We start from the raw sequence: 14,751 nt of genomic DNA on the forward strand, positions 1-14,751 counted from the left end.
AACCATTGAGCCACTGTTCTGTAAACTGATGGAGTCTGAAGTCTGACTCTGAAGGAGTCCTGATTGGAATCTTCTGTCAGCGATATGTAACTCTTCCTTAACATCTAAAAGATGGAGCAGAGTAGCAATCTGATTATTACTTCTCAGGAAATCCAGGCCCAGACCCTCACTTGACATCAAGGGCAGAGCAGCAGAGGCAGAGGTTTTGCCGAGGCAAGGCTAAGCACATGTACAGTTGACACAACATTCTTAACTTCTGCCAGGTTTCTGATCATAATTTTTATTTCTCTCATTAGGTTTCTTTTGGTTAATCAGGTTAAGGAGCAGCAACGGAACAAATACAGCCATATTTACGAGGAGACCAAACAGAAGAGAGATTTTTTTCAAGGCCTTATTAAAAGTGCTCACCTGCAGGCTTCTTTACATAACCCCATTGCCAGCATAAATCATAATTCCTTCAACTGTGATCATCAACTGCACTTTGTTTTGACAGCTGCCATAATGTTATTATATTTAGCCAATATTTCATTTTCTCCAATCAAGAGGCTGTTTGCCTGAGCACAAGGATTACCTGGAACACAAAGATTTATCTCCGGATCCCATGTTTAGCAACTGAACTGTACTACAACCAGATCTGTGGTGCAACTTGACCATCAATAAAACAGACCATTGAGTTTCTTAAGCCACAATTCTGCTGTCTGGGGAGACCAGTACCTTTCTCCACTATGGTTTATAAAAACGGTCTCTTATGATAGTCAGAGATAGTAAGAACTGCAGGTTCTGGAGTCAGAGGTAAGACTGTGTGGAGCTGGAGGAACACAGCAGGCCAGGCAGCATCAGAGGAGCAGGAAAGTTAACGTTTCGGGTTGGGACCCTTCTTCAGAATTCCAAGAGGGTGAAAGACCTGCTAATGTGGCTGAATCCAAGATGCATTTATCCTGCGACCGTCTATATTATTGTTTTGGGACTTCACAAATGCACTACAGGATTGTTGGTCAGTCACAGGATCACCTACAATAGTCTCATAAACCTCTCAATCCATTCCAACATTAAGGTCAGTGGGTCTTCAGTGGAATCCATGGAGCCCCTCACAGGTCTGGGTGGGATGCTCTGAGGGTCGGTGTGGACTTGTTGGGCTGAAGGGCCAGTTTCCACACTGTAGGGATTCTATGATTCTAGAACCATGAGATAGCCATCTGCCTGTAATGCAAAGTTTCCATTGTTTAGATTATTCAAGGGATCCGTGCTGTACACAGACAAAACAGTACAATATTTTTGAACGTCGCAGTTCTGACAGTCCATTAGCTCCTGGGATCTGGAGGCTATCTAGATAGAGATAGGAGGAGAAGGAGGAATAGGAGAAACAGAGACCACATCCATTACTTATAAGTGAAAAGAGGATGATGAGGCATTACTTCAGTTGAAGTTATTTTAGATTTCCCTGTGATAAAATCCCACTGACCGTAACCATTCAATACAGGCCAAATCGTTCACTCAACAGCTTTATCTAACAACATATCAAACATACAAAACAGAAATTAGCATCCTTGTGCATTCTAATAGTACCATTGTATGGTGTCCTTATCTCATGCTCCTGATCATTGGCTGGTTATTGGAAGATGTTTACTGAGTACCACTGCAGAATAGAATCCCTTCAGTGTGGAAACAGGGCATTTGGCCGAATGGGTCTGCACTGAACCTCTGAAGAACATCCCACCCAGACCCACCCCCTTCCCTATCCCTGTAACCCATGGCTATGCACCTAACCTACACATCTCTGAACACTATGGGCAATTTAGCATGGCCAATTTACCTTACTTGCACATTTTTGTGACTGTGGGAGAAAACCATTGCACCCAGCAGAAACCCACGGGGAAAATGTGCAAACTCCACACAGACAGTTGCCCAAGGGTGGAATCGAACCAGGTCCCTGGCGCTTTGACGCAGCAGTACTAACCACTGAGCCACCGTGCTGTCCATTTAAACCAATTCAAGGAAACTTGACCATTTATTGTGCATGCGTGTGTATGTCTGTCTCTCTATGTGCGTATTTTTTACTCATTCATGGAACGAAGGCATCACTGGTTAGGAGCATTTATTGCTCAACTGCCCTCTGGACAATTAGGGATAAGAGTCAACCACATTGCTATTGATCTGGAGTCACATGTAAGCCAGACCAGGTAAGGGTGGCAGTGTCTTTCCCTAAACGGCATTAGTGAACCAGATAGGTTTTTCCAAAATTGTCAATTGCTATGGATCCCACCATCAGCCAGATCCCCAGAACATTACCTAGGTCTCAGAATTAACAATCCAGCAATAATACCATTAGGCCATTGCCTATTTGATGGCTTTATAAAGGTGCACTTGAGCAGCTCTCAGTGTCAATGCCTTTGGACTGCAGCCACTTGGCAGGGGCACCAAGAATCTGGTCTCTATGCTTGAAAAGTAACAATTAGAGGACTAACAGAGTACCACTTATGGACACACACTTGCTGACATCCACACGGAGGGCAAATGGTTTGGGATCCACAGTGTTACTGATGGCTCCCAGAGGGAAAGACACCAGCATTCCTCTTAATTTGCTGGAACAATGATTGCTTGGTTGCCTGCATACCCTATCAAAAACAGGGATCATCATCTGCCTTGGCGATTGCTTCTGTCTGATGGCATAAGCTTGAGATTGGGTGCAGCAATAGTCAAAGTATCCCAGAGATAGCACATGGCACTTATCCATTAACAGATCTCTCGCCATGTGACAGTGGGAGCTAGCAGACATTGCATCGTGGCTCAGGGGATGCCATGGATATTTCCAAATGGTAGAAGTGCTGGGGAAAGAGAGCTCTGCACAACACCCTGTGCCACAGTAGCATTTCGATGTTAGTACTGGAGGCTATCTTACAATGCGCAAGCATCACATACAGTTCCCTCTTGTAGTCCATCCCATCAAGGTTCTCTTCAAAGTCCCTCACACGTCTTCTCTCTTGACTGCAGTCCACCTGTGCTGATGAGGACCCTGGGTTTGTACTGACCCCTAAGAAAACATTGGCCCACTGTTTGATCGGATGGCTCCAAGCGTAAGGTGGAGACATTGTACATCTTCCTCAGAGATATGTGCTTGCTATCCTCAGTCTTCCATCTAAGTATATCAAAACATAATGGCAGTATCAGAGGGAGGGAAGCAAGAGGTTCATGGTCACCTCACCTTTCACTTTGTGGCACCTTTTGGAATGAGGATGAGCGAGGAAGATGCATGTGGCAAAATGTGCATCATTCAGGATGACATTGGCAGTGGCAGGTGTTATCATCCCTGAGGAATTGTTGCTGATAATTCTACAGATCATGTCCTCCAGAGACTGAAGAGGTGCTAGTTGCATTGTGTGCTGTCAGCTTCCTCCAATTGTATCTCAGTTTCGCCCCAAGGTTTAAAAAGAATGGGCAGTATGTCATAGTCATACAGCATGGAAATAGACCCTTCGGTCCAACTTGCCCATGCCGACGAGGTATCCTAAACTGAACTAGTCCCATTAGCCTGCATTTGCCTTATGTCCCTCTAGACCTTTTTAACTCATGCACATATCCAAATATCTTTTAAATGTTGTAATTCTACTCACCTCTACCACCTCCTCTGGCAGCTCATTCCATGAAGGAACCACTGTGTGTTTGAAAACATTGCCCCTCAGGTCCTTTTTAAATCTTTCCACTCTTACCTTAAACCTATGCCCTCTACTTTTGGACTGCCCTGCCTCTCATGATTTTATAAACCATTATAAGGTCACCCCTCAGCTTTCTACACGAGGGAAAAAATTCCAGCCCATACAGACTCTCCCTATAACCCAAAGCCTCCAGTCTAGGTAACATCCTTGAAAATTTTTTCTGCTATAGAAAGGATGTTATCAAACTGGAAAGGGTGCAGTCTTGTATGCAGTACTCTAAAAGTGGCCTCAACAATGTCTTGTACAGCCACCACATGACATTCCAACTATTATACTCATTGCTCTGATAATGAAGGCAAGCTTGCCAAATGCCTTCTTCACCACCCTGTCTACCTGTGACACCACTTTCAAGAAACTACATACCTATACCACTAGGTCTCTCTGTTCAACAACACTCTCCAGGGCCTTATCATTGACTAAGTCCTGCCCTGGTTTGTCTTACCAAAATAACTCCATCTGCCACTCCTTGGCACATTGGCCCAGCTGATCAAGATTTTGTTGTACTCCGAGATAACCTTCTTCAGTGTCCACAATACCACCAATTTTGGTGTGATCAACAAACTTACTAACCATGCCTCCTATATGCTCATCCAAATAATTTATATAAATGACAAACAACAGTGGACACAGCACCAATTCTTGCAGCAAACCACTGGTCACAGGCTTCCAGTCTGAACAACAACCTTCTACTACCACCCTGTCTCCTACCATCAAGCCAATTTTGTATCCAACAGGCTAACTCTACCTGGTTGCAATATGATTTGACCTTACTAACTAGTCTATCATGTGAAACTGAGTCAAAGGCCTTGTTAAAGTCCATGTAGACAGCGTCTACTGCTCTGCCTTCATCTACCTTCTTGGTGAGCTCTTCAACAAATTCAATCAAGTTTGAGACAGGATTTCCTACGCACAAAGCTATGCTGACTATCGCTTATCAGTCCTTGCCTTTCTAAATGCATTTAAATCCTGTCTCTCAGAACCCCCTCCAACAATTTACCCACCACCCACCATGTCAAGCTCACGGATCTATTGTTTGCTGGCTTTTCCTTGCAGCCTTTCTTAAACAATGTCACAACATTAGCCATCCTCCAGTTTTCCAGCACCTCACCCATAGCTGTCGATGATACAAATATCTTTGCTATGGCCCCTGCAATTTCTTCCTTGGTTTCCCACAATTTCCTGGATACAATTGATCAGATCCCAGAGCTTTATCTACCTTTATGCTTTAAGATTTCGTGACGTGGGCTGTTTTCAAGGCATCACTATTTATTTCCCCAAGTTCCCTAGCTTCTATGTCTTTCTCCACTATAAATACTGACATGAAATACTTGTTTCTCTCGTGGTTCCATACATAGAAGGCCTTGATGATCTTTGTAGGGTCCTATTCTCTCCAGAGTTACTCTTTTGCCCTCAAGGTAGTTGTAGAATCTCTTTGGATTCTCTTTAACCTTATCTACCAAAGCCATTTCACATCCCCTTTTTGCCCTTCTAATTTCCCTCTTAAGTGTACTCCTTTTCCCCTGTACTCAAGCGATTCACTAGGTCTCAGTTGTCTATAACTGACATATACCTCCTTCTTTTTCTTGACCGGTACCTCAATATCTTGAGTCATCTCAAGTTCCTTACTCTGACTTGCCTTGTCCTTCACACTAACAGGAACATACTGTCGCTGAACTCTTGTTGTCTCACTTTTGAAAGCCGCCCACTTGCTAATTGTCCCTTTTCTTGTGTACAGCCTCCCCCAGTCAACTTTTGAAAATTCCTGTCTATTACTGTCAAAATTGGCCTTGCTCCAATTTAGAACTTTAACCTTTAGACAAGGTCAGTCCTTTTCGGACCGTGTGCGGGCAGATGGGATTAGTTTAGAATAGCATCAGGGTTCATTTAGACATGATGGGCTAAAGGCCCTGTTGCTCTGCTGTGCTCTTCCATGTTCTATGTTCTAAAGGACTCTCTCTCAACCTGAATGCGGGAATTCAATCACAGTCAAAAGGGCTAGTGACTTCAATCAGTATATGAAACCAAAAATATCAAATTTTGCCAGAATCAAAAAATCAAGAGGACATAATTCTATTAATGCAATCCTAACATTTTTCCTGAAGGTCTGCATTTGTACAGCAGCACGCCAGTCATGGGCATATAATACAATGTCTGCAGCAGCTTTTGGAAAACCAATCTTGAAGCTATTGTGTGTTGATTAGTGTCCAAACATTTAACAAATTTACTCGCTAATTAGTTCCTCGGTAGTAAAAATACTACTGTGGATGCTGAAAATCTGGAACAAAAGGAGGAAATACTATAAATACTCGCCTGCTGTAATAACAACTGGAGTGAGAGATAAAATTAATGTTTCAGGGCAGTAATATTTTGCCAGAATCAGAAAAGTTTAGACCTTGTTCAGATTTTGTGCCACCACGGGGCAGCAAGAGTGTGGTGGAAGGAAACGACAAAAGTGAAACCAATTGATAGCATGGAAAACAGGAGTGATTAAATGGCAAAAGGGGTTCTGGTGGAATAGGGTTGATAATAGAGCGAGTATTGAAATGAAAGCTGCATCTAAAAGGGCTGAAGTGTCAAATTAGGAACTGTTACCTTTAACTGCTGTCCAAACTGCTCCCTCGTACAGTCACCACGGCAACCAATGCCTCTTTCCATCAGAGTTCACTTGCCACAAAGTAGTGTTGTCCCCTTTGAGAATTGGTATTCTTGTGATTCTTCCCTGATGAAGGCAGCATGTCTTTTTACTTTTAATCTAATATTAGTATTGCTGTAAATTAATATTAAATTGCTTGGACTGCAGATCTCAGATTCAATGGGGATAAAACTTGAGTCTACAACATTGTGTCAATGCTACTGAAAACTGGAACTTCAAAATCTTCTGACATGATATGCTTGAAAGAAGACAGACACGTGTGTTGTACATGTGCCACAAGGATGCAGTGGGCAGACTGTGGTGTCAAACAGCGTCTAACACTGATTTGATGCAGAAACTGCCATTTTTGACCTCACAGTTGATTAAACATTCTCTTAAACTTGTAGGTAGACACGCATTCAATAGAAAGGACTATGCCACACGACTGCTGTTTACAGGCACTACCTTGGGAATTCCAGGAGAAATGTTTCTGACTTTCATTTCTTTCCTCAAATTGCATGAAAGGAGGACCAAGTGGATGACAGCAAAACAGAGGAACTGGTTTGTGTCTCTTTTTCTTACATTGAGGGTTTAATGTGCACACAAGCTATTTTTTTAAACCACGGTTACTATTTTGTCACAGCTAACATCCTGTTTTAATATTTATATTAAAAAAAATCAGCAAGTGCTTTCAATAAAAGGTTGTATCCATTAAGGGTCTTTGGAGGTGTCTTGGAATGTGGCAATGTCAAGGGATTTACAAATTAAATTCATCGTCTCATTCTTCAGAATTCCTTCAGTTTCTGTGCTTGTATTGTAGACATAATGACACCAAAACAGAGTTCCTGGAGTTTAGTCATATGGCAATCCCCCTGTTAATGATGGACATGCTTGTTATTTTGTTATTGTTGTGTCTGCAGTTTAAGTCTCCTTATCTGAGAGGGATGTTCTCGCTATACAGGGAGTGGAACAAAGGTTTAGCAGATTTCCTGGGAATGACAGGATTGATGTATGAAAAGAGGCTGGATTGGTTTCGGACTATATTCACTAGAGTTTTGAAGAATAAGGGGGTATCTCATAGAAACCTATAAAATTATAGCAGGGCTAGACATGGAAAACTTAAGTTCTAACGTTCTAATGAAAAGGGAATCCACAATCAGGGGTAACAGACTAAGGATATGTGGTATTCTCTGCCACAGAAGGTTGAGGCCACAACATTGAATGTTTTCAGGAAGGAATCAGATATAGTTATTAGGGCTAAAGGGATCAAAGGGTTATGGGGAGCACTGGGAACAGGGTATGGAGTTAGATTATCAGTCATGATCATATTGACTCGGACAACAGGGCTCAAAAGGGCTATTTTCTTTGTTTATCACATTGCTTTTTGGAATTTCCATGTGCAAACTGGCTGTTATACTTGTTTACATAGCAAGAGATGGTGAACGTCAAAGCTAATTAACTTTGTGGATTACACCTCAACACCCTAAAGCTTTAGGAGCCAAATGTGTCCAAGTATGGATGTGAATTGTAGTCTTTGAGTACTGAACTGTAGCAAATAGGTAAGTGATTGATGCAAGGAAAGTTAAAAACTGATGACAGTAGAGTGGAAGAACTGAATGGCTTTCTATTATTCCTACAGTAAAGTTTTTAAATGGGCATACAGCAACATATGTATATGTTTTAAAAATATTGATACTATATTTGTCACAGGTAATTTCTTGTTACTTCTTTCACTTATTTTGAAAGTAGAAATTAAGTAAAAAATGGATCTTTAGAACATGTTTATTCAAAAAGCAATGCTATGTTGGTTTATAAATGCTAAAAACTGTAAAACTTTATAATTACCAACAGTCATTAACAGAAGGATATTGTACATTACTTTAAAATCAAAATAGATACATTTCAGAGCATACAAAAGCAAAATATTCTAAAATTATGTATGAGTTTAGATTAACAATGTACTGACTAACATAGTTTCTTTTTTTTGTTAAAATTAGCATTGCTAACTCAAACGAACAATAGTTCACTCATCCAAGAACATTGATCAAATGATTGTAAAGATAACTGTAACATTTACTTTTGGATCTATATAGAGTTAAACACACTTGGTTAGAGTGAAAATGGCATATTTACCAAAACACACAATTCTAACCCAAACACAACATTTAAGTTGAGCTATAATAATACTGTTAAGATAAAAAGAATAGATTTTCGCCTTCACTTGCTTATTATAAATTGGCAAAAACAGACCTTTCAAGGAGTCTGTATGAGTCTTATTCCATTGAAGTGAAAGGAATGATAATTGGTGAAGAACAATTTATAAAGGGTGGGTGATCCACTATGCCAGATTACCTAACTAATTGCAAAGCTAATAATCCACCCCTATTAGGTGAACATACTTCTCTACTGAACTAGCTTGTTTAGTGCAGTCTTAACACGCTGTTCCAGCTACTCAATGTGCTTGGTAAGCAGCAGACTTGGGCTTAAGAATTACTACCCCATACATTTCCAAGAATTCATAAGCAGGTACACTCAACTGATCATTGCTAAAATACTTAGCCAAAATGCATCGTACATAGTTACTTTCAGTTCATTTTTACCCTTTCTTCAAAAAGAAGTGAATTGATCACAAAATTTAATGCCGTTTACAGAATCTTGCTCTGTGAATAACGGCTGTTCAGTGGACATTTACTGTGATTACTTTCAGAAGAGTCAGAGGGACATAAGCTTATCAGCACTTGGTTTCAGGTTGAAGGAGAGGATATAGGTGTATTATGCACCTGAAAAAACAGGAGATCTAAGGCAGGCCTGAAATTGAGTTAAGGCCTCATTAATATTAATTAGTCAAGGTGCAGGAACCTACATGGGCACCTTGATCATTTGATGAAATTAATTTTCAGTCACTTTGCAGTCAAAGACAGCAAACAGTACTTCATTATCATTCTCTGTTACAGCGCTAAGGTAACTATGGCTGGGTAAGTAAATTCGAGTCAGTCAACTTAAATTTCCATGCAATTCTACCATCATGTCAACTAACTGTTTCTGATAATTCAACACCATTACTCCCAATGATGGTTTTCTTCGACATTCGTTACACATAATGATAGGGGATGTGTGATTTAAGAACTCTGTTCAGGAAACACATCAATTTTTAACCAGTGAATTTGCATTACAGTCAGCTATTTCAAGATAACTCAGAATTTCACAGAAAAACACTGCCAATGAGCTATAAAATGCAAAAATCTAAAGCAGTTAAATTGCATTTATCTTTTTATTGAAACTGATCAATAGCAGTATTATTAAAGTAATAATACTTTATTGAACCACCAACCAGCTGTTCAACTGGAAAATGTTTGGTAACCATTTAAAAGCAGAAAATAATAGAAGCTAGACAGTAATTCTGGAACTATTTTCCAGACCTAAAATGGGCAAATATAGAAGTTTGAAAATAAAGTTAAAAATAATGTTGCATCTGAAAAAAAAAACCATAGACTACACTGTGAGCAATCAAAAGCTTCTACAATTGAGATCCTGAATATGATGTGTGGGAATACTATGGCAGCCTGTTTACTGTGTTTAAATTTATTTAATTTTGCAACCCACTGTCTTAAATCCAAAATTCTCTTGATATGACATAAAACATTTCATTTTCTCAATTCTCAAATGACTACTTCTGTTCCTAATTCATATGTTGGAAAGTATGCATAAATTCACTTCAATTCTCATCAGTAAAGTCCAAATAAAGAGTCACATTAAGCTTCAGTGTCTTCATCTAGAATAACATACATTAGGAAAGTACTGTTAGAGTAACATTCCCTTTTGTGCGCTTCAGGATACCAACAGCTTCTTCATGTGTCACGCCCTCGAGGCTTTGTCCATTGACAGCAATTATTTGATCCCCACGTTTCAGGCGCCCATCTTCAGCAGCTGCTCCCTAAAAGTTACAACATCTTTAGATTTAACAGTGACAGTACGCTAATAATAACATGGTAACTGAGTGATTTTTGCTGTATCCAGCTTAACTTTTGTTCCTACAATTGCATGAAAATTTGTGAAGTATGAGTGGTGCAGTAGTCTCAATTTCTGAAATATATCCATACAGCATGTTGACAAACGTAATTAAGAAACAAACTTCTGCAAATATAGTTTCATAGTGCTAGATTACTCCAGCACCATTCCCACATAATTAGCCACTATATCTGTGCCTGACAGTGAGCGCTGGCAAGCAATTTGAACCTACAGGGCATTAACACACTCTACCTTCTGTTCCCCTCCTAAACCATACCTTCGAGTTAATTGAACTGCAATAGAAATGGAATTCCTGGCTGATTCCCTTCACCAGCCATCACCACTAACAGAATCCAGGAACCTTAAGAAAGCTAATCTTGATCTTAATCACTGCTCTAGAGATTTAAGTCAGCTGCCTCTGCAATCCCTGCTCTAGGTCTTTGACTTGGAGATCCTGCTGCAGGATCTCTGCAACTGAAGTGAGGGCATATTTGCCACGGATGGGTGGGGAATGAGAGGTCAGCCTCTTCATGAAATAGGCCAATTAAGTGAGCAACAGGAGTGTGGTCCCTAACATCTTGAGCGCCCGCTGGGAAGAAATATGTCACACTTGTTGAGGGTGCCAAGCCCCATAAACTCACTTGCTCAGCACTTTCCTGCACAATACTCCTCACTGCATCTCACATTGCAATTCCACTAATTTCCTTCTCCAGACACCATCTCACATCCCCATCTAAATATCCAAGAGTCGTATAAATTTGTCTTCTCACTTGCATGCCTCACAGTCACCCTTCGCAAAACTATTCATTCATTGTCTAATTTTTAACACTCACAACCTCTGCTCCCTCTCAGTGAAGGAAGTGCAGATGCGAATGGACAGGCAGAAAGCTGGGAGAGAGGTTTTGATGCAGGTGCGGCTCCTGTGATAATATTAATGATCACTGCCAATGTGTGCTCAGTTGGTCTGCAGAGAAACAGGCCTTGTTTCAGGGAGCTGCATGTTTCAGCAGTGATCTGCTAAAAAAGCCTGAGCCTCACAATGCAGTGGCGTTCAGATAAGCTGACATGTTATGCACTGATCCTCTGCCTGTAGACCCTGTGTTGGGATCTTGCTTCTGTTAAGTTGGAGCTTGCTTCCTCCCAACTATCCTGTGAAGTGGAATCAAACTGAGGAGATAGCAATTGGCATTGCAGCTGGTGATGCTCCTGGTGCTGTTGCTGCTTGGTTAGCTTCCCAGATGTCCAAGACAGAGCTGAAAGCTCTGCAGTGAAAGGTGACAACAGGGAACGACAGAATGTGACTGAAGACAAGGCAAGGTGATTTCCAAGACATTGGAAATCATCTTTTAATTAATGAAGGCATTCTCTCACATCAGTCTGTCAGTCAGTGTAGCTGCAGGAGCGCTTCCAGTTGCACACTTGGCTGATTGACTCCAGAGGAGTTCCCTATATTTTGAGGAAGAAATTACTAGCTATCACAGCCACAATGCTGGGTCAATTTCTTTCTACACTGAAACAATTTGCCCTACAGCTCCACAGAGATTTCCTGCTTGCCTGCAAACCTGCCTAGGCTAAACCCAGAAATGAGGGAATCCTGTCAGGTTTATTGCTCAATGTCACATTTTAAAGACTTTAACTCCTTGCCCAAAACTGAACTCATCTTTTGTTGGTAGTTGAAATCCTGACCTGTGCTTCGGTTTAATGATAAACTGAATTAAATAAACATGCTCTGAAACTGAAAGACAGACATACATGCATTCGACAAGAGTTTAAAAAAATCAGACATCTTCGTTGTCTCATTACCTTCACAAATACTGTCTTCACATAAATAGGAAGATCTCCATGAGGACTGCCATATCCACCAACAATACTAAAGCCCAGTCCATCAGCACCTCTGTCCAAAGTAATTGTTTTATATTGTGGAGGCCTGAAGGATAACAGAAACAATGATATTCAGTATTGTATAATCTTCCCATGGCCTCCTGCTTGACCCCACCCCACCACATCCAAACTTAATTTATAAAATTTCATAATTTTATGCCTTGGTCACCCTATCCATTTCTTGAGAAGGATTCGTGCTATAATCAAATTCAAATAAATATCAGTAAGACTGAATCAAATGCCTTAGGTTCCTAGTAAAACCTTGTCACTGAATCCATCCTCTCCCTAGAATAGGGGTTTCCAAACCATGAATTAACAATTCACTATGTAGACTCACACAATTCTTGGCTCTGAGGGCTAGTCTTCAAAACCATTGCACCCACTCAACAACATGCTCCTCCATCCATCCCTGCTCAATTCTCTCCTTTATTTTACTAACAACTCTCTCCTTCCTAAAAACCCCAATCACTCGGCAGCTGATCATATTTTCATGTATTAAAATGAGGTCACAATGGAAAACAATTCAGAAGCCACTAACCTAGAAACAAGCTGAGGCTGAAGGTCGCCTGCAACATTGGTATTTTGGTGACATCAGTCTCCAGCCTGGGCCTCTGGTTTATGAGTCCAGTAAATTACCACTATCCAATCACTTCCCCTAAGAATGGTTGAAACCAAGTTAAAGTTTCAAGATATCTGCTCTGGACTTGAAACCTTTTGTTTTCTATATTCATTCATTGGAAAGTGGGCATTGTTAGCTAGGTCAAGCATTTACTGCCCATTCCTAAATCCTTGAGAGACTGGAGGTAATGAGCTGCTTTCGTGAAATCCTGCAATTCATGCGGTGTAGGCACACCTACAATGCTGTTAGGAAGGTTTAGGATTTTGACTGAGCAATACCGTATATAGCATACTTTTTATTAACCAGCACCTATGGGACTAGAGTGTGCTGGTTGATCAAATATTCCGGATAATCAAGAGGTACATATAACCACAGTAAACCCTGACTATGTGAAGCTTCAAGACATCAACATCCTTTAAAAAAGTGTACATAAAAACATCAACTAACCTCCTAAAATCAATGTAAAAACACACATTAAGTGATAGAAATATAATGCAGTGAGTATACCTATCACTGTTATTACTTTATTTACATAATAAATACTCAGACATTGCAGTAGATTGTGGTATTTGAGGTATACAATTTTTGCTCGTTTATCAAGAGTGCCGGTTAAAACAAAGTTTGCTGTATTTCCAAGTCAGGATTGTGACTGGCTTGGACAGGAACTTGCAGGTGTGTCTGTTGCTCTTGTCCTTCTCCAGTAGTGGTCATGGACTTGGAAGTTGCTGCCTAAGGAGATTTGGCGAACTTCTGCAGTGCATCTTTTAGATAATACCAATGCTCAGTAGCAGCAGTGTGTACTAAGGAGAGTTAATGTCGATTGTGTTAGATAGAGTGCCAATCAAGCATACTGCTTTGCCCTGGATGGTATTGAGCCTCGAGTGTTATTGGAACTGCATTAAATTCAGACAACAGTACTCCATTACACTTCATTTTGAGGCATCAGGTGGTAAGTTACCACAAATCCCCAGCCTTTGATCTACTCTTGCGGTCACAGTATTTATATGGCAGGTCTAGTTAAATTCTTGGTCAATTGTAGCTCCCCGGATGTTGGTAGTTGAAGCTTTAGAGTTGATAATGCCATCCAATGTTAAGTGGATTTGGCTGGATTCTTTCTTGCTAGAGATGGTCATTGTCTGGCATTGAGTGGTGAAAATCTTACTTGCCACTTATGAGCCCAAGCCTTAATACTGTCAAATATTACTGCATTTGGGCATGAAATGCTTCAGTATCTGAGGAGTTGTGATTGATGCTAAAGATTGCGCAATCATCAGCAAACATCCTTGCCTCTCACCATAAAATGGAGGAAAGGACATTGATGAAGATGGTTGGGCCTTGGACACTAACCAGAGGAACTCCTGCAGTGACGTATGTAATGAGATGATTGACCTCCACCAATGCTAACCATCTTCCTTTGTGCCAGATATGACGCCAAACAGCGGAGTGCTTACCCTCCCATTTCCCACTGACTCCAATTTTGCTAGAGCCCCTTGATGCTACACTTAGTCACTTATAATCAATGGAAAAATGAAGTGAACATGGGGAAATGGGTTACTAAAGAAAAATCAAAGTGTTGATTATGACTAAACGCAGGATCAGACGCAACAAAAACAGAAGTTGCTGGAAAAGCTCAGCAGGTCTGGCAGCATCTGTGAAGGGAAAAACAGAGTTAATGTTTTGGGTCCGATGACCCTTCCCCAGTTCTGAGAAACTTTGTTTTTATTCCGCAGTTCTTTCGTTTTTTTACAAAAGAAACGAGAACTGAAGAACATGGGGACTAAATAGAATACTCTAAAAATAAACCCAAGAAATAGTGCTTTTGAACTGCTTCCCCAGTACTTCTCCCTTCACCTGTAACACCAATGTATTTTTTAATCTGTCATCTCTGTCTGTCCGCA

The 14,751-nt window shown here is 40.7% G+C and overlaps 1 protein-coding gene across 1 annotated transcript in view; it reads right to left on the bottom strand.

Moving 5' to 3' along the window:
* Window positions 1-8,202: 8,202 nt before the first annotated feature.
* The window catches only part of LOC109918161 (multiple PDZ domain protein), a 263,630-nt gene continuing 257,081 nt past the window's right edge, over window positions 8,203-14,751 (bottom strand). The window contains exons 44-45 of the mRNA XM_048620387.1: window positions 12,157-12,280; window positions 8,203-10,279 (exon numbers count right to left, since the gene is read on the bottom strand). Of these exons, the coding sequence (XP_048476344.1) occupies window positions 10,133-10,279; window positions 12,157-12,280 (271 nt within the window). The 3' untranslated portion in view covers window positions 8,203-10,132. The remainder of the gene's footprint in view (window positions 10,280-12,156; window positions 12,281-14,751) is intronic.

The sequence above is a fragment of the Rhincodon typus genome, chromosome 3 (genome assembly GCF_021869965.1).
Source record: "Rhincodon typus isolate 14 chromosome 3, sRhiTyp1.1, whole genome shotgun sequence".
NCBI lineage: Eukaryota > Metazoa > Chordata > Chondrichthyes > Orectolobiformes > Rhincodontidae > Rhincodon > Rhincodon typus.